The 20488-nt window shown below is 35.0% G+C and overlaps 2 protein-coding genes across 2 annotated transcripts in view; both read left to right on the plus strand.

Annotated features, from left to right (window-relative positions):
- LOC143544177 (TMV resistance protein N-like) overlaps positions 1-19267 on the plus strand; it is a 159007-nt gene extending 139740 nt beyond the window's left edge. The window contains exons 6-10 of the mRNA XM_077036329.1: positions 4661-4876; positions 4987-5628; positions 18051-18648; positions 18732-18814; positions 18928-19267. Of these exons, the coding sequence (XP_076892444.1) occupies positions 4661-4876; positions 4987-5628; positions 18051-18648; positions 18732-18814; positions 18928-19152 (1764 nt within the window). The 3' untranslated portion in view covers positions 19153-19267. The remainder of the gene's footprint in view (positions 1-4660; positions 4877-4986; positions 5629-18050; positions 18649-18731; positions 18815-18927) is intronic.
- LOC143544178 (disease resistance protein RUN1-like) lies at positions 8991-17410 on the plus strand. The gene is made up of 4 exons (XM_077036330.1): positions 8991-9750; positions 9872-11006; positions 11103-11168; positions 16914-17410. The coding sequence occupies exons 1-4, from the start codon at positions 9272-9274 to the stop codon at positions 17133-17135; spliced, it is 1902 nt and encodes a 633-aa protein (XP_076892445.1). The 5' UTR covers positions 8991-9271; the 3' UTR covers positions 17136-17410.
- Positions 19268-20488: the final 1221 nt, after the last annotated feature.

Here is a 20488-nt window from a genome sequence, read left to right on the forward strand (position 1 = left end):
GGAATTCAATCAAGCAATATTGTATTTGAATCGAATGAGGTTAGATTCGAATGTATTCAGAACTTGATTAGATTTCAAATTATATTCGAATCGAATGGTGATTCGATTCGAATAGTTGCTTGATTCGAATATGCTAACTTGATTCGATTAGATTATCCTTGAGTTTAATCGGATTACAAATTCTTGATTCGATTCGAATGAAGATTCGATTCGAATGAGCTGGGAAAGTACATAATGTACTTTCCTTCTACCCTTTCCAAGAATATCTCTTTTGATGAATGTCACTTCTTTCAACCTTTGACCATTTATGGATCTTACACAGGTCCCAATATAATCACCCTTTCAAACACCAAATCTTGAAGATTAAACACCACTTTATCCCATGATTCATAAACTTTTAACACAAACTTTTGAATCTTGAAAGCTTAAACACACTTTTCTTGAACTTTTGAAGACTTTTCTTGTACTTTATGAACCCAGACCCACAAGAACTCTTGAAAACCTGTCTTTCTTCAAGGTTGTGACCCAAGATCTACAACTAGTAGAGCCCGAAAGCTCTGATACCAATTGTAGGTACCTTGACCGGATCTAACAACACTCTAACTATCACTAGTAATCTTGGATCAACCTTAACACTAGTTGGTGGAAACAACTAGTTAGGACCGAGATCTCAGATATTGTTTGTTGCCGAGAACAAAGGGAGAGAAAAAGAGTGTTTGTAGATAAATTTTTCCAAAAAGTTGGTTGTGTATGAGATACACACCATATATAGTGTGTGTAATCTCATGCACACTATTCATTCATAATCGGCCCATTGGGCTTTAAGTACACTAGCCTAAGGCCCAAACATACAAAACATGATGTTTAACAACATAAACATACATAAATGAAACAAACCGCAAATACAAAAGACTTAAACAGAATAGAGCCTAACAAGTGGTGGTTGAATTCCGGTGATGGTGAGGCATGGCGGTGGTGGTTGAATTCCAGCGATGGTTGGCCAGAGTTGCCGGAAATGTGGTGGCCACCCTTCTCTAGAGTTTTAGGGTTTTGGTATAGTGGTTGAAATGTTAAAACGAAAGAATGGTTATAAAACGGTTTATAGCTAGGATTTATCGATGGGTAAAAAGTGTAAAAAGTGGGTATCACATATAGGAACTCGTTAAAATGTTTAACGTTTAACTGTCCAGTAGATATATAATAAGTTATCTCGTTAACAAAAATACGAACCAAAGTATTTTTGTATTCCATACTACTAATAAGTGTGATTAGATATTTTTGTCAATTAGTTAATTATATCACCGTAGCATACGACATATTCGAACTGACGTTTTATATATAAACGTCGCTTCTCTCATATTTATTTTAAACTAGTGTTTTGGATTTGTTAATTGAAAGAATCATAAATGCAAAATAGAAAAAATATATAATTGAGTGATGATTGCTGGAGATGTTTGAGGAGAGTTTTGACTACACTAGTTTTTTGCAAAACTAAAGCTAAGATGACTGGACGCCACCTGATATAAAATGACCCTATGTGCAAAGTTTTGACTACAAATGGTCTTATTGATTGTTATAAGTAAATAAATGTTTACTTACTTTATGTAATTACTAGTTTGAGATACGTGTAATACACGAGGTTTTTCAATGAAAGGTTAAAATTGAAGAATATTAAACAACTAGAATAGATAATTAAACTATAAATGATTATTAGTGAAATAACGTTTCGCATTACATTTTAAAGAGAGAAACAAATGCTACAAATATAAGTCACAAATAAGTAACTAGAGTCAATATCTCTATATCTATACTATATATAATAAATAACTCATAAGCAAATTAAGATACTCAATTTTTAAATAATTTACAACATTCGAAACATGAATTAAAACATTAACTAGGGACAAAAATGTCATTGTTACATTAAATCTCACGTGCATTTATAGTTTCTTCCAAATAATTTCAAATTTAATCCTTAAAGTTACAACATTAGTCATTAATCTTTTACGTATATATTATTTTATTTTCACTTTTAACCCAACTATCCCACGATTTTTAACGATCATAACGTTTGCATACGTTAATATTTTTTAAAAATAAATAACATCATAAAAACGAGCATTTTATTATCTTTAATTTGAGTATGATATTGCTACAGTTTTCGAAGTAAAAAGAAAATTAAGCAAAAGTGTTTGCGGTTTGGTTTGATGGTTTTAAGTTAAACCATAAGCCAACTTTACACACTTTTTGTCATCGAAAACCGAAACTGAACTGTTTAAAATTAAAACCCAACTAAGCCAAACCATTACCAACGATTAGGTTTCGTTATAGTTTGTTTTTCAATAAAAAAATTGAGTTTAAAACTTAAAATAAGAATTATTAATTTGTATATATCTTCACTTAAACTAAGCACCAACTAAAACATTATTAAGAGAATCATACTATAAACAAAGAAAACCTTTGTCACACAAATAATAAACCTTATTAGAATAAATAAAATACGAAATCATAACAAGAACAAAGATTATAAAATTAAAACATGTTGGAAAATGGGCTAAATTAAAGTTGTAACAGACGAGTTTGCTTGTATTAAATAAAACTTTGTTTAACTATAATTTAACTATGTCTAATATATATTATAAAATATATCTAATACTAAATAAGTAAATAATTAACATTTCAATATTTACGGCCAGCTCCGGTTTAAACAGGGAAACCAAACTGATGAACGGTCTCACAATTTCAAACGGAACAATGAATATCCATAAATTTGTTACATAATTATCAAAGTATGTGTTTCCCGCTGCATCGCGCGGACACTCTTCTAGTTTTATATAAATTAGTTGCAACTCAATAGTTCATAGACTAGACTTGAATTTGCCACGTTAATTTGACTAGCAATTTTTGGATTTAAATGGTCCACCCAAGTGAAATTGTTTTTTAGATTGTTTTATCTGTATTTGAAGCCAAAGTATACTTCAATCTTTGCATAATTTGATCGATCTGAACCTGCTAACTTTCCTTCTTTTTTCAAGATATGAAAAGGACTTTATTGCAAAAATTGTGGAAAAAGTTTATCATCAAGTAGGCTCAGAAATGTGCAGTATTCCTACTGATCTAACCGGAATAGATACTAGAGCTGAACCTATTATTTCCTGATTGAGATTTGATCAGCCTGATCATCCAGTTCTAGCAATTTGCGGTATGGGAGGAGGAGGCAAGACAACACTTGCAGAACACATTTATTACTCAAACAAGAAATACTTTGAAAGCTGCAGTTTACTTAAAGATATTCATGGTGATTTGCTTAGTGTGCAGAATCAGCTTCTCAGGGATATTTCCGGAAATAGTAATATGGTGATATCAAATGTTAATGAGGGAGCATTTCGGCTTCAGAAGGCAATACAAATGAATAAAATGCTAATAGTTGTTGATGACATTGATGACAAAGACAAATTAAGCACTTTATTTGGATCAAAGTTGTACCCTACACAAAGCAAGATCATTGTAACAACAAGGATTCAAAACATAGATGCATGGTTTGGGTCCATCTCTTGTGGGTGTCATGTGTACGATATTGAATTGTTAAATGATCATGAATCATTAGAGCTCCTAAGTTGGCATGCTTTTGGATCGAATAATCCTGTTGAAGGTTTTGAGAAGCTTACAGTAGAGCTAGCACAATATTGTGAAGGAAATCCGCTAGCTCTTAAAGTATTGGGTTCGTCTTTACCTGTTAGGGCTCAAGATCAGTTGGCAAGAAATAGCATGATTCAAGTATGGAGAAGTAGGATGGATTCATTGAATTCCTTAAAAGGAGATCTTGATAATAAAATCAAATGTGTACTACGGAAGAGTTTTGAATCCCTGCCATGTGAGAGTCATAAACAGTTGTTTCTCCATTTTGCTTGTTTGTTTGTTGATGAAGATTCAAACGAAGTGGAAATGACACTTGAGAAAGATTGGCATGCCAAATACGGAATCACAACCCTCATTAACAGATGCCTTGTTACCAAATCAGGTCGAAAACTGGCAATGCATAATCTCCTTCAAGATATGGCAAGTAAGATTGTTCTTGAAGAATCCAAAGTACCGGCAAAACGTAGTAGAATCTGGCTTAGTGATGAAGCCTATTCTTTGTTGAAGAAAGGAGATGTAAGATAGTTCCCGTGTTATCTTTAAACTCACTTTCCATTTCACAACCTATTACTTAAAGAAGCGTTCTCTATTAAAGTCTTTCTTTTTTTTTCATTAGGGTTCAGAGACAATTGAAGGTCTATTAGTTCAATTGGGAAAGGTGGAGCAAGACGTCACATCAGAAGTAAGTCAATTATATATATATACACACGATGGTTTAGTATTTAGCAAGATTACAATGATTTTCTCAATAATAATTGTCATACATTAATAAGGGCATACTATTTTGGCATTGCCTGTTTGCAACTGTGATCTATTCTAACCTCATCTAACTGAAAAAAAAGGTAGAATGAAATAGTGTTTGGTAGCAAAAATGGAAAGTATTTGGCTAACTCTTTTTTAATTGTACTCTTCATTCTGTTGTTCAACTTTTAACACCGTTAACTCTAGATATGTGAAAGTGTCAGTTTACTTCAACTTTTAACACCTTTAACTTTAGATATGACTCATGCTAAATTTGCAGGCATTTAAAACAAGTTCACTTATAAAGATGAAGAACCTAAAATTCCTACAACTCGAGTATGTGAAACTCACTGGGACCTATGAGAATTTTCCAGAATTAAGATGGCTTAGATGGCATGGATGTAATCTGAAAACAATACCTCGAGGAGCATTAACAAGCTGCTTGGTGGCTTTACACATGACTCATGGATATTTGGAAGAGTTTGACCCGCCCATGGTATAAGGGATTTAATCTTTTGTTTATCAGTTTACCTTCTATCTTGTTGGTTTTAAACATTCTTCAGCTGAATGTACAATGATAAATTCAACTTGTTATACTTGGAACAGGATCTTAGTTCTCTCAAGATTCTAGATCTTTCTCACTGTGGCAATCTTGTTAGCGTGTGCAATCTCAATCGACTCCCTGAACTTGAGAGGTTGTTCCTCCGTAATTGTTTTAGTTTGACTCATGTATGTAAAACCATAGAAAACCTCAAGAATATTTCCTACTTGAACTTGGCCGGCTGCACTAAACTATGGAAGTCAAATCCGATATTTATTTCTGGGGGAATTCCCGAACAGCCTTTGTTTTCCTTACCCCAATCATTATCGATGTTGAATTTAGTTGGCCATTCATTTGATAGGTTGCCAAGTCACATTGACCTTAAAATGATTTGGTCACTTGCGTTGACAGATTGTTCAAACCTCAAGTCTCTCCCATGTCTCCCAAATACACTTGAAGTGTTGTTCGTAGATTGGTGTTCATCACTGGAAAAAATAACATTCCAATCAGGTCGGTTTACACTGCAGGTTTTTAATTACGAAGGTTGTTTCAAATTGTGTGAGATTCAAGGACTCTTTAAGTTAGTGTCCATAGAAAAACTTGATGAAGCAGATCTAGGACATCTGCAATGGATTAAAGCGTATCAACATTATAAGGTGGACCTGGTTGGTGATGTCATTACTAAAGGAAAAACTTTTAACATCCAGGTTCTCTCTCTCTCTCTCTCAAATTACATAATTTTGTGTATTGGTTCTTCCAGGAAGTAACAATATATTGTAATTGAATTGAGTAAGAATGGATAAGAATTGATCACAAGCTGATGTAATGTTAATTATAATAATCATAGGTGCCTGTTCTGAGTTATTACATGGTAATGTTAATAGTAATGATACACAACTATAAATACAAGATGAAACGGTGCAACTGTTCTTGGTAAACGTCTCATGAACAGATGCGACGCTTAAACCTAATGAAACTGTAACCGGGCTTTTTTAATAACACTATGTCCAGTTACTAACATTTGACACAAAACATATGCTTTTAAACAAGCTTAACCCATTACAAATACATAAAAAAATAGTCTTGGCCCATTAAACAAATAACATAACATACGCAGTACACTGATTTTAATGGTGACAAGATCAGGAGATTAAACATCCAATATTTTGTGTGTAATATAGATATTGTACGAATATGGCATAAGGAGAACCTTTCTGCAAGGCATAACGGATCAAAGCATGGCGACACATGAGTATACGTCAACATCAAATCACTTATCCTTCCGTGTTCCTCTGCAACCAAAGAAGAATAGAATCCAAGGATTATATGTAACCTTCTTATACGAATCATTAGGTGAGGATGGAAATATTGAGTCGCCTCCTCTGTTCGCCAGAATCTGTAACATAAGCAAGGGTGTTATCTGGGTATACAATCCTGTGGTGTATTGTAAACCCCGAGTTGATGAAGATGCTATATGGTTAAGTTATTGGCAATTGGCAACACATTAGACGTTGGTGACGAAGTTTATGCAACTATTATTTACAAGAATGGAACAATAGCAACAAGTGGGTTTGGTGTGAGCCTTGTGTATATGGACACTGGTGCTGTAGAGAAAGAAGAAGAAAAAAGTGAAATGATGAAAAGTGAACAAGTGATTGGAGGAGATCTGTCTTTATTCCAGGTCAAAGGAGGGTTTTATCTTTGTCGCCGTGATTTCTTCGAGTCGATGATCCCTGCTTCGTTTTTTGGTGACAACATTGAGATTACAGGTTTGTTGAATTGATTGTGGATTTTTATGGTTGATATTAAGCTGCAGATAATGATATCACATATTGCCATAGATTCAAGAAGATGGAGAGCACACAGTCAGTTTCCAGGAAACTATGAGGAGCTGAATGATACACGAAATCCTAATCGTGATGTATGTATGCGTACACCTTTATTTTTGTTGTTATCCCCGTACTTTTTCTGATGCAAACAATGCTTATAATGTTAAATCCCTTGGAAAATTGTTTATACATGTTGGCATCAAATGAATAATAATCAAGGCTAAACACAAAATTGAGGAAGGCTATCAATATTGATTTGATTAAAATTGATATGCGTACATAGAATGAAAGCATTCCTTGTATAGAGAGTTTAACAACGAATCTAATCATAAAACTAGGACTTCAACACCTTAATACACCTGTATATCCGTTTCTTTGTGTTTTTTATTTCATTTTCACTTTTAGTTGGTTCTTATTATTCTTTGCTGCTTGATCCTATTTTTATCAGAAGGTCAAAATAACGTTGGGGTTGAGCTTTAATAGTGAAAGTCAAACAACCAAGATTGAGAAGGCAGTGTCTAGTGTTGAGGGTGTTGAATCTGTTTTCACTCACAAAGAAGTAGGAAGACTAATTGTTTACGGACGTGTTGAACCTTCCGCAGTGATGAAGTGTGTGAGGGAATATGAGAAGATGGTTCAGGTTTTATCCTACGAAACTTTACCAACTCAGGAATTAAAGAACGGAAATGGATTAGAAGGTAAAATAGACGTCGAGTCAGACGATGAATTCTTTGATTTCCCAGAACCTCTGTTTGACGATGAATCACAGTTGGTGGTTTAGGTAAAGAGAAACCCTTTTGAAGGCTTGTAAATGAATCTTTGATTATTTTTATTTGCAGAGTATATACCGCTGGTGATTTTAAAATGGTTGTAAATTCGCTAGCTTGGTTACCATTTATAGTTATTATATTGTTGTTATTTTAAGTATTTTAATACATTTTATAAAACAACACGTTTTAACCTGAACCTATTTTGGCTAAACGATCTAAAAATGACAGTTCGACTATATATTAGATTTAAAACTAATCTTCCCAATCTGATTATATACAAATAACAACTAAAAAACCACAAAATTTGTTCGTTTCAATTCCAAAACTAGAAAACGAGCTCAAAGTTATATGAATTTCAACACTTTTGAAATTGTACAACAGGCATTCAAAGTCTATAGTATAAATACGTAATCTAATTCAATTACCATTCAATCGGAAACTCCATCTTCACTATAGCATTTGTTGCATCAATTGTTTCACCACAAAAGCCAATCCTTAACACAAATAAACGCCTCAACAGCATCCGCCTGCAACAAACAACGGCACGTAACCGTGACCACCATCCTCTGTTTTCATATGCCCACAAAACAGACCCGGCCCGCCATTTGCGTGTTTCACGTAAGCAGGGAGCAGAAGTGTCGCATATTCAAGGAAAAACTGATGGATTCCCTCATGTTACTATATAAATATAGTAAGTGTCGTCGTCCTCGTAAATCTTTGTGAAACTAAATTCTACTAGCATATTGCGATCCCGCTAATACTGGATCCTTGTTAGAAGGGGGAAATATGTAAAAATTCCTACTATAACCTTCCAACAAACTGAAAGTTGAAACTTACCTGATGGCGTTTATATGACATGTCTCCACACCCAGCCCTACCCACGCATTTTACACTGATCAAACATATCAGCGAGAACATAATCGATCAGTCAGCAAGAACATTAGCTTTGAATTGTATATAACGGCGTATGTTAGATTTACGGAACTGAACTGATCTCTAATATGCTAATAAAAAACCAAATACCATAACAAAAAAGCAAACACCTAACTCTCAGCCTACGCAAACGCAAAATAAGTTGCAAATTGAAGACCATTATTGTTTCTAATATTAAATGGCTGTCCTTGTTGGATCAGGCCCCACTCTAAACACACAACACACTCACGTATATGAAAGATAAATGAAGGAAAAGAATGGCTACTGTGTATTCAATGAAAAGTGGGTACTCAAGAAAATAAAAGAGCTACTCCTATTTATAACAAAACTAAGAAACATAAAACACATGCAAAAATCAAATATTCTACTCCTTTATTTTCGGCCACTAGCTGCAAACGTGATCCCATAAACTCGGTCAAACTTGACCACTTCTCCAACTTGCAGCTTCTTTTAAAACATGGGGAAAATCCCTTTAAAATGTGCAACCGATTATGAACCCGTGACTCGATAACCATCAAGATTAACCCAACAGTCCTCTATATATCTAAAATGATTTGAACTGTTTTTAAATCAGTGGCCCAACTCCTCCATCTGTATTATGTCCCCACCTGTATAATTTTCAATATTTTTTGTGTGACATTATTGCTTTTTGGTCTTTGTTAGTGGTTGAATCATATAACCCCACAGTTTCGAAGAAAATCTGAAGCAACTATTTTATCTAATTACGTAATTGTCCTTGGATATTTTGAGAAGACTTTTAGGTGGTTTTATAGTCTTCTGAATTCTTCCTTTCACAAGCTTTAATTCAACTAAATTCAATGGCTGCTGCATCATCCTCTGCTCCAATCCATTACAAATATGATGTGTTTCTAAGTTTCAGAGGTGAGGATACTCGTTATTCTTTTACCGCTCATCTTTATGAGGCATTACGTCAAGCAGGAATTGCCACTTTCAGGGATGATGATGAAATCCGTGAAGGTCAAGAACTGAAGCCAGAAATAGAGAGATCAATAACAGAATCTAGGGCTTCTATAATTGTGTTTTCAGAAAACTTTGCGAATTCAAGATGGTGCCTTGATGAGCTTTGGTTGATCCTCAGGCAAAAGAGGAAGGGCTGTCATCTAGTTTTTCCGGTGTTTTATAAAGTTGACCCTTCAGATGTCAGGAACCAACGAGGAAGTTTCACGATTAAAGCGAAAGATGGGGCTGAAGGTTTGAAATGGACACAGGATAATGTGAAACGGTGGAAAGCAGCCCTCTCAGAAGTAGCTGATTTTAAGGGGATGGTTGTTTCAGGGTATTCTTCAATCTCTTTTTATAAGTGTTTATATATTTGCATATTTATTGTCAAACATATAATGAGAAGTGGCAGTGAATTTCTTGATCCAAATATGCATATTTTCCTTCTTTCGGTCCAGGTATGAGCCCGCCTTTATTCGACATGTTGTTGAAAAAGTTTACTTTGAACTAGGATTAAAACTACACAGAACTCCAACCGGTCTAACTGGAATAGAGACTAGAGCTGAAGTTATTAACTCTTGGTTAAGATATGAGCAGCCTGGTTCTCCGGTTCTAGCAATTAGCGGTATGGGAGGAAGTGGCAAGACAACACTTGCCAAACACATTTATTACTCAAACAAGCAAAACTTTGAAAGCAGCAGCTTTCTTGAAGAGATTCAGAATCAACCTGATGGTTTGCTTGGTGTACAGAAAAAACTTCTCATTGATATTTCAGGAAATAATAATTTGATGATATCGAATACTTTTGAGGGAGCACTTCAGATTGAGAAGACCATACATATGAATAGGGTGCTTATTGTTGTTGATGACATTGATGATAAAGATAAACTAAGCCTTTTATTTGGAACCAAGGAATTCCACACACAAAGCAAAATCATCATAACAACTAGGCTACTAAACATAGATACATGGTTTGACTCTATAGCGTGGAGGTGCCACGTCTTCAAAATGGAATTGTTGAATTGTCATGAATCATTGGAGCTTTTGTGCTGTCATGCCTTTGGATCTAAAATTCCTATGGAAGGTTTCAAGGAGCTTGCAGTCAAGTTAGCACAATATTGTGGAGGAAATCCACTAGCTCTTAAAGTATTGGGCTCTTCTCTATCGAATACTGCTCAAGACCATTGGACAAGAAATGACATGATAGATGTTTGGAGAAGTAGAATAGATTCACTGAATTCATTGGAAGGAGATCTTGATAACAAAATCCAAAATGTACTGGAAAAGAGTTTTAAATCTTTGCCGTGTGACAGTCACAAAGAGATGTTTCTTCATATCGCTTGTTTGTTTGTCGGTGAATATGCATCTCACGTGGAAAGGATATTGGAGAATGACTATCATGCAAAATCTGGGATGGTTATCCTAATCAACAGATGCCTTATTAGCCTTTCAAGAAATGGTCTCAGACTAACGATGCATAAACTCCTTCAAGATATGACAAGAAAGATAGTCCGTAATGAGTCCAAAGATCCAGCAAAACAAAGTAGAGTCTGGCGTTATGATGAATCTTATCGTTTGTTGAGGAAGGGAGATGTAAGATCCTTCTTGTGTGTATCTTTAAGCTCCCTTCCCATTTCACAACCTTTTATTTCAAATAAGCGAAATCTAATTTCTGTCTTTCTCCATTAGGGTTCAGAGAGAATTGAAGGTCTTGCACTCAACATGCTAAAGTTTAGCGAAGGGAGGAGATCAGAGGTAAGTCAAGTAAATTAATGTTTGGTACTTGGCAACAATTATGATAATTTCACAATATCTTAATTTTTTCATATGGGCTGAATTTTGTCATACATATTTGTTATGATTGTCTTCTTCACCAAATTTGAGTAGTTGCTTAATAAAATTGGGTAATTAGTACATCAATGTTTATCACTAGTCTTTTTATGAAACTAGCCCATGATCAATGATTGAAAGAAGCTTCAGATCACCAATTTATTGATTAGTTATTAGAATCTTTTCACATGTGTGGAGTCGTAATCACCAAAATTGTTGATTGGCTACCTCCTATGAGATGGTACACTGGCCCACCCTTATATGCAACTCAAAACTGAAATCAGATTGAGCTAGGATGCTGCCACATGCATGGTATGAATCTGATTTTGTTCACTTCTTCCTTATAAAAAGAAGATCGATATTAAGATTTCCTTGGCTTGTTTGTCACTAGAAGAACTTTTTCGTTTTATTTGTTTTGTGGTATGTTGGAGATAATCCTAACCAAGAAATATCAAGATTACCTATAAGGCCAAATATAGTGACTTACGATATCAAAGTGGCAAAACCAGTTAAGCATATACTTGGTCAATCAATCGGTTAAAGTTAGCGAGCAATCCGGATCCGAGGCAAGAGCTTCGATGCACGCGTTTAGCTTTAATGAGGAGAATGCTTAAAGAATATTAGGTTATTGTGATTTGCTATAACTAGGACTTATTGTTTCTATTTTAGGGCGTGTTTTCATGGTGGCGTAATCAACCACCCGGGGGAACTCACCTTGGGTGGGATCAGTGCTCATTTATTATATATGAATCCTTTGCCGATAACAAGACCGTTTATCCTTTGTGTTATTTTTTTATTATTTGTTCGATCGTTGGATTTCACCGCACCCGTCTCGATCGATTATCAAGAGCAAATGCGGTTTTTTGATAGATTCGGTTTTGGGAGACCTACATTACCCAAGATTGTGATGTCTCCTAAAAGTGGCCTAGGTTATAGGTTTATTTAATTTTTTTTACTCTCTTAGTTATCTTTTTAATTTATCGTCTATATTTGCTATTTATAATTCTCATTGTGTTTGTTTAAATTGATTAGAGAGTAAAATAAAAATAAAAAAGACGGTAGCAAAGGTTTTGCTCCAAAATCTTGTGTTCTTGTTGTCCATAATATACCATTGAATTCCTTCAGGCTGTTATCAGAGCTTTCTTCGACCCTTGTATATTGGTTTTTTGTGACGAAGTTAGAAAACGAATGCAGCAAATCAAGGATTCACTTTAATTATGGAATATCAAAATGGAGAGTACAATACTTGAGATCTAAAGGATCTCTTAAATAAGCAGAGATAACCACCTCGAACAAATAAACCAAAAGACTAGGCAAACATAACGTATAGCCAAACGGCTTTATTTTAACTAAATCAAAGTGCAACGCAGAAGAGTTGGAAATAGTTCATTCATCTGCATGAGTGAATCACGTGTTGCCTGTTACGGTTCGATTAGGATAGAGAGAAGAAGTTCTATAGAGAGAGAGTAAGCAAAGCTTAATTTTCAATTCATTAACGAACCTAACTGTAATACACGTTTATGTACCCAAACTAACAAACTATTACAAAACACCCCTTTAACTATCAACAAATGACCGTACGACCCTTATTCTATTTATTACTATTTATTCCATAACAATACTCCTCCCTTAAAACTTTCTTGCCCTCAAGAAAGATATTAGCAGCAAGAGGAACTCCAATATGGTTTGAGCAAAAATCTTTTCAACAGAAACATTGTCCAACACAACAACCAGCCAACACATACTTCCAACCACCATTAGATGAATTTGCAGCCTTGTTTGAATATTTAAAATTGTAGTTCTTTTACCCATATTATCATCTGTTTCCACTTTTACACTAATCACATCAAATGGAAATGACAACTCCATTTCTTTGGATTTCCATTTATGCCACATATACACCCTTGCTTCTAGTAAATCTCCATCTTTTAAGCTTGTTTTTCCAATGAATAAATTTGACGAATAACCATTAGTTGCTGGAAACACCTTGATCAAATTCATGTTTTGTTGATGTGGCATATTGCCATCATAAGGAAAGGGATGGAAACTTGCTAGAATAAGCTGATACATAGCACCCGGATATACGTTTATGATGAAGATCATGATTCCCATAGGCTTACTCACATCAACTCCTTCTTCAGCTGACCTAATCATTAAATTCAGACCATGTAGTAGCTACGTAGTGAATGTAGAAGTACTTCACTAATATTTATTGTGACAAGCTTTAACAGTGCATCTGAATTTGGCTCTAGATTATGTGATATGTATCCAACAACTCGTTCAAGTTCTATGTGGTTACCTTGCAGTAAGATAGCAGATAAGATCCATAAAATCCTACCCTGCCAAGCCTTGACATTGTTACAACCCCAATTCCTTGGTTATCATAAGCAGAAAATTCTATTGAGTTATGTTGATTTCCACTCATATTAACCAAGCAAAAATGCCAACCGGGTTTCCATTCAAAAGAGTTTACAATTACCCAATCAATATTCCACTGCCTTACCCTATCATGTTTAATCATAGAAATCTCAACATCATCACTATCCTTTGTTTCTACCTTATCATTTTCCTTCAAATTCCGTACCTCAACTTCATCTGTTTTCGGTTTAACTCTTTCAGGCATTTCAACAAACACCTTGGAAGCATATTCAATTTCATTGAAGTGAAAAGGATATTGTAACCCTAATTCACCTTCATCGTGAATTAGGTTGGGAAACATACGTACTCACCTCCAAGTCTGATGCTTTGCTTTGATTTGTAGCCCTAATTGGTCCAGTTTGACTGATTCCTGCTACTGTTTTGTCCTTTGTAGCAATTTGATGCTGATCTAACAAATCTGACACCTTATTTGAAGCATCATTTGATGATATCGTTTGATTTGAAGCATCGAGTATTCTCAATATCTCATCTTCTGATGCCATAACCTGATTTGGAGCACCCATCCTTTCCAACAGTTTCATCATTTGGTGTTGTTGACGTGCCATTGACACCAAAATTAACCTCAAATCAGAAAGTGATTTATCGTGCTCCTTCAACGTCTTGTCTACATCTGCATTGCACGTTGAAACTTCCACCGCCATTGATTGATTGATTGCAACTGAGCTCCAATTGATTGCACGCCGCCTTCAATTGCCGCCGTCAATTGCTGGTTATCACCGAAATTGGGTGCCGGAAGCCGTCCGAGAGGTTCGAACCGCTCTGATACCACTGGTTCGATTAGGATAGAGAGAAGAAGTTCTATAGAGAGAGAGTAAGCAAAGCTTAATTTTCAATTCATTAACGAACCTAACTGTAATACACGTTTATGTACCCAAACTAACAAACCAGACTAACAAACTATTACAAAACACCCCTTTAACTATCAACAAATGACCATACGACCCTTATTCTATTTATTACTATGTATTCCATAACACATAATGGAGTTATGATCATTTTTTATCACACCCTCTTGATTCAAATTCCATAACTCCTAGCAAATGTCGATAGTAGATGTATTTTTCTCTAGCTATGGCCTTAGTTAAAACATCAGACAGTTGTTGATTAGTGTTACAATGATTAAGTAGCACTTGTTCTTAGGCCACCATTTCTCTAATAAAGTGATGTTTGAGCACAATATATTTAGATTAACTGTGCAAAATAGTATTCTTGCTGAGAATAATAGCAGACGTGTTACTTGTTGGCTTCTTGGTGCGTTCTCCGTAGGCTATTAATATACAATGGCTTCTTGAAATGGCATGATATTAAGACCGGTAAAATTTTCAATTTCAACAACAATCTGAATATACTTTTTTTGGCACAGAACCGAGTAGCTTCTGGAACCAATCTTTTGTTATCAATCGTAGATCCACGATAGCTGCTTGTGATACAAGTATACTAATATTCTTCGTAAAGTCATCAAGAGAATATGGGTCTTTCATTTCCAAAAGATTCAATTTCTGGTTCAAGTATTTGCAGTGTAGCCTCTTTGACGACCCAGTCAGCATCCACAAATCGATCCTTTAAGTCTACCCGGACACCTTCCCGATTCATGTGATGAGCAACATGAAGAACAAGCTCCTCCTGTATAGCTTGAAATAAATATGTGATAGCCATTGTGTTTTTCTTACATCAATTTCACGTACCGGCTCAAGTGCCTTCTAGATCCCATGAACATTGAAGATGGCTTTGATGCTCATAGGCCAAATACTATTATTTGTTGAGTTTAGAATCGGGCATTGAAAAGTCATTGAAGTCCCTCCTTTCTTTGTATAGTTCAGCCAATGATCTGAAGTATTAATCACATTAAACACTTAGGATATTAATTAGTATTCTTATAATGTAATTATTATTAACTAGCATGGGGTATATTGTAATATTAGAATATAGAATGTATGAATTAGTTAGGGTTACATAGCGGTTGTTGTTTAACAACGATTCAGAAAAGTCGCGTCGTTTGCAATGCAATGATTTTGTAACTATAGGTCCCTTGACCGGATCTAACAACACAACAACTAGTCTACTTGGATCAACCTCTACACTAGCTAGCGGAAATCACTAGTGAGGACCTAGATCTCGGATTTTGTTTGGTTATTATTGCCGTGAGGAAGGAGAGGGAAGAGTGAAGAGAGTTTGAACTTGTGGATAAGATTAAGAAATGGCAAAAGGTTGTTTGTGTATGAGTTACACGCACTATATATAGTGTGTGCTCATACACTATGTATTCATTATTCACGGCCCATTGGGCTCCAAAATACATGGCCTTGGGCCCAAACATACAAGTAAATACAAACCGACTAAGTAACATGCATAGAACGTTCAAAGATGAACAAATACAAAAGACAGTAACTATATATACGGTGGTGTATTTGTTGTAAATTTATAGAATTTGTTAATCAATTACTCCGATTTCTGTATAATTGTTGTTCATTCACTTACGTTCCCAAATCAACGATCAATTGTTGCTGCTTCCAATTCCAACATGATCGTGTTTTCCTTCTCCCAATTTTGATAGATAGGTTTAGAATTAACTCCAACTCTCTAATTATGGTTTTGGATTTAATTTGATTTCAGATTTACTACTTTTGGATCAAATCAATTTCAGCCTTAAAAGTTTTGGATCAAGTAGACTTCAAAAGTTCTGGATCAATTTGATTTCAACTTAATGAATATTAATTTGATCTCACCCTAAGTATCTTAGGATCAAACTAATATTTTCATTCATCTACAGCTAATTTCATATGAGTTTTGATAATTTCAGATCAAATTAATGTTTTCCCTTTGATTGTGATTGCTTTGATTGCAACTGTAATAATCTTAGAATAAATTAATCAGGCCTCTGGTTTTTCAGCTGTTTATGAAGTAGGACGAATCAAAAGTTTTAATTACTTGAGAGGGCGACTCACATTGGTTGACTGTGAATTTCTTCATAGGGAATCAAAACCAACTGTTTTTGTAAGAGCCCACGGGTTTCTCTGGACGTTTATTAATAATGAATCAAAACCAACTGTTCTTGTAGTTAGAAAGTGTTTGCAGAATTAGTTTGCAAGATGTACCAATCCGTTCATTTGAATTAACTGAAAAGAGTATGGGAGTTCCCCTAAAAGATAGTTGTTATATTTTATTTCTTTGATCCAATTGCCTAACAATTGCAGTTTCCGACAATAATTGTGAGGTATGCTAAATTTACAGGCATTTAGAACAAGTTCCCTTGTTAAGATGAAGAACCTAAAATTTCTCCATCTCAGTGGTGTGAAACTCATTGGTTCCTATGAGAATTTTCCAGAGTTAAGATGGTTGAGGTGGCATGGATTTAATCTGAACATAATACCGCAAGGCCTATTAATGAGAACCTTGGTGGCTATAGATATGAGTTATGGAAAGTTGACAAAGTTTGAAATGCCTATGGTATAAGAAATTCAATCTTGTGTTTGTCACTTGACCTTCTAGCTTCTTAGTTATAGACACTCTTTATTACAACGAGCACAGATAGATTTAACTTGTTATTTTCGGGACAGGTTCTTAATTCGCTCAAGATTCTAGATCTTTCTTACTCTTACAAACTTGCCAGCATCCGCGATCTCCACCGACTCCCAAAACTTGTGGATTTGGTCCTCTTTGATTGTACCAGTTTGACTCATGTTTGTAAAACCATAGAGGGCCTTGAGAATCTTTCTTTCTTGAACTTTGCACGGTGCCTTAAACTATTAGAACCTTTATTTTTTGATGGAGGAACTCCAGATCAACCTTTGTTTTCTTCACCTGAATCATTATCTGGATGGAGCTTAGCTAGCAATCCATTTAAAACCCTGCCCAATGGCGTTGACCTTAAAATGCTTCAATACCTTAACTTAAATGGCTGTCCAAACCTCAAGTCTCTGCCATGTCTCCCAAGTACACTAAAGGAGTTGAATGTAGATTGGTGTACATCACTGGAGAGAATAACATTCCAATCCGCTCGGTTCACACTAGAAAAGTTTGATTATGAAGGATGTTTCAAACTGTGTGAGATTGAAGGCCTTTTTAAGTTAGTGTCCATAGCAAAAATTGATGAAGCAGATCTACAACATATGTGATGGATTAAAGCGTATCAAGATCATAAGGTGGACCTAGTTGGCGATGTAATTACTGAAGGCAGAACTTTTGATATCCAGGTTATTTTTGTCTCAGTTTTCCTCAAATATCCGAAAAATTGTTTAATACATGAAAAAGTAATTGAATTTTTGTGTGCATAAAATACATGTAGAAACACACAAAAACACACCTATACCCGGGCATCAAAATGTTTAATAAATGACAAAGTAACTGAATTGTTTGTGTGTTGTACAGATGCTGTTTGAATATGGTATAAGGAGCACGTATCTGCAAGGCATAAAGGATCAAAGCATGATGATACATGAATATACATCGTCATCCAGATACTTATCCTTTCATGTGCCTTTCCATCCAAAGAAGAATAGGATCCTAGGATTGAATGTCATGTTCTTATACAGATCACCAGATGAGGAGGATAGAGATATGTTGCCTCCTCTTGCCGAAATCAGTAACATAACCAAGAGAATTACTTGGGTATACAACCCTGTGGTATTTTGTGAACCCGGAGTTGATGAAGATGTTGTGTGGTTAAGCTATTGGCCAATCGGAGACTTATTAGATGTTGGTGATGAAGTTCATGTGATAATATTTCTGGATAAAAAGGTGTTGATAGTAAGAGAATGCGGTGCGAGCCTTGTGTATATGGATGACGGTAATTTAGAGAAAGGAAAAGAAAATTGTGAAACGATGAAATGGGAAGAAGTAATTGGAGGAGATCTGTCTGAATTCGAGGTTACCAAAGGAGGCTACTATCTTTGCCGCATTGATTTCTTCCAGTCAAGGACGGCTGATGTGTTGGAAAGATTGTTTGGTGATAACAGTCTATATAGAGGTAACTCCCTATTAAGTTGAAGTGATTGTGCATGTCTATATTTGATTTTAAGCTGAAAATAATAAAGACACTCATTGTTATAGATTCAAGAAGATGGAGACCATCTTCTCAACCAGTATCAGCAGTCTATCCAGAGGTAAAAGCTTTCCGGAACCCCAAACGCTATGTAAGTCTATTCCTTTATCCTTCTTGCCATGAATGACCATTATTAGTCGTCAATACCAATAACCTTTTTTTTGTTTTTGGTTGTTTGATCCTATTTTCCTATGTAAATTTCAGAAAATTGAAGTTGAGTTGGGAGTGAACTTTAATAGTGAAAGTGAAACCGACAAGATAGGGAAGGCGGTATCAGGTCTTGTGGGTGTTGAATCTGTTTCCATCCGCAAAGAAATCCAACGACTATTTGTTGTTGGGTGTATTGATCCTCAAGCAGTGGCAACGTGTGTTAGGGAATTTGAGAAGATGGTTCAGGTCTTAGCTTATACCTATTATGGGAACGGTTGAAATATTGTGTGCCATCTTTGATAATTTTGGGTAGTTAACCGTATTTAACTTCCATCACCCAGTAATATTAATTTTGGGTAAAAGGATACCTCTTAATCATTGATCAGCTTTGACTGGTGACTTTCGAACATGTTATAGAAAGTTGAAACATTCTATAAAGGATTTTTAAAAGGTTAACATCTTTGACATTTCGGTCAAATTTGACAAATAATAATTTATGAACATTTTAGGAAATCGGGTGACCAACTTAACCAGTACCAAATTTACGCGTTAGCACATCTCTAGGACAAAGTAAAGCAACACGTATGCATAAATAAATTATGAATAGGGGCTTAAAGCGTTGTGTTTCATGTAGGCATTGATTAGTTATGCTTATCCTAAGTTGTGTATGTGATTAGTAGATTAATTAACTATATTAAAGTCTCATGTTTGAAATCTGAATTAAGGGAGTTTTTTCTATAATGTTGTGTTTCTTTTTTAATGGTGTTTTGGGAAAAGCCAGGTCATTGAGGGTTGATATCTCATCTTAGGAAGACTCACTCATATATTGATGATGGTTTCAAACAATATTAAAAAAAATTGTACATTAATTATACTTAAAATTGCAAAAAAAAAAATTAGGAATATTCTATGTTTTTTATTAAATATGTTTATTTTTGTTATTTCTTTTAGGAATATTTAAGTTTTTTTAAATATGTTTATTTTTGTTGTTACTTTTTCTTTTAAACATGTTACATTGATGGATTTTTTTTTTAGTTTTGGTACTGTAACGAATGTTAAAGACAACCGAATTCAATTTAACTCGCCGCAACACCAATGTAACTTACTGAGCATCGGGTTGTACCGGTCTTAGGAATTTTGTTTTAAGTATGTTTATTTTGTGTCATAAGTTATATGAGTGTTGCTATTGTACGCTCTAGGTGTTAAAATAGTTTTTTGTGTTCGGCGCCGGTACCGCAACGAACCTAACCGATACCAAATTAATTCATGTCACATTGATCATAAGTTGTATGGGTTCGACACAGTTTGGGCGTTGCAAATTTATATTTTGGATTGTTGGTGTTGACGTGTCATTAAGAAGTTAGTTGATACCGATCACATTTTGTAGCTATGCGACAGGTTTTGTTACCTAGTTTGTATACACCTAATATTTTGACGGTTTATAACCCGAACAACACATCACTTCCTTTAGGGGAATTTCCCTTTCGATACATCGATGTAATCATTTCAATCGCTTCCGTAGGATTGAATCATGTAACTTGAATAAAAAATCACAACGATTGAATCATTCAAAAACATATAGACTTGCTTCATTCTTAGAACAGTGTGATCAATT

This window comes from Bidens hawaiensis, unplaced genomic scaffold, assembly GCF_021521415.1.
Source record: "Bidens hawaiensis isolate Kalapana, Puna unplaced genomic scaffold, B.hawaiensis_p1.1 tig00013493_1, whole genome shotgun sequence".
NCBI lineage: Eukaryota > Viridiplantae > Streptophyta > Magnoliopsida > Asterales > Asteraceae > Bidens > Bidens hawaiensis.

Coding starts and splice junctions, on each gene's coding strand:
- LOC143544178 (XM_077036330.1), top strand. CDS start 9,272: ATGGCTGCTGCATCATCCTCTGCTCCAATCCATTACAAATATGATGTG. Junction 9,751..9,871: donor AAGGGGATGGTTGTTTCAGG/GTATTCTTCAAT, acceptor CTTTCGGTCCAG/GTATGAGCCCGCCTTTATTC. Junction 11,169..16,913: donor GCGAAGGGAGGAGATCAGAG/GTAAGTCAAGTA, acceptor CTAAATTTACAG/GCATTTAGAACAAGTTCCCT.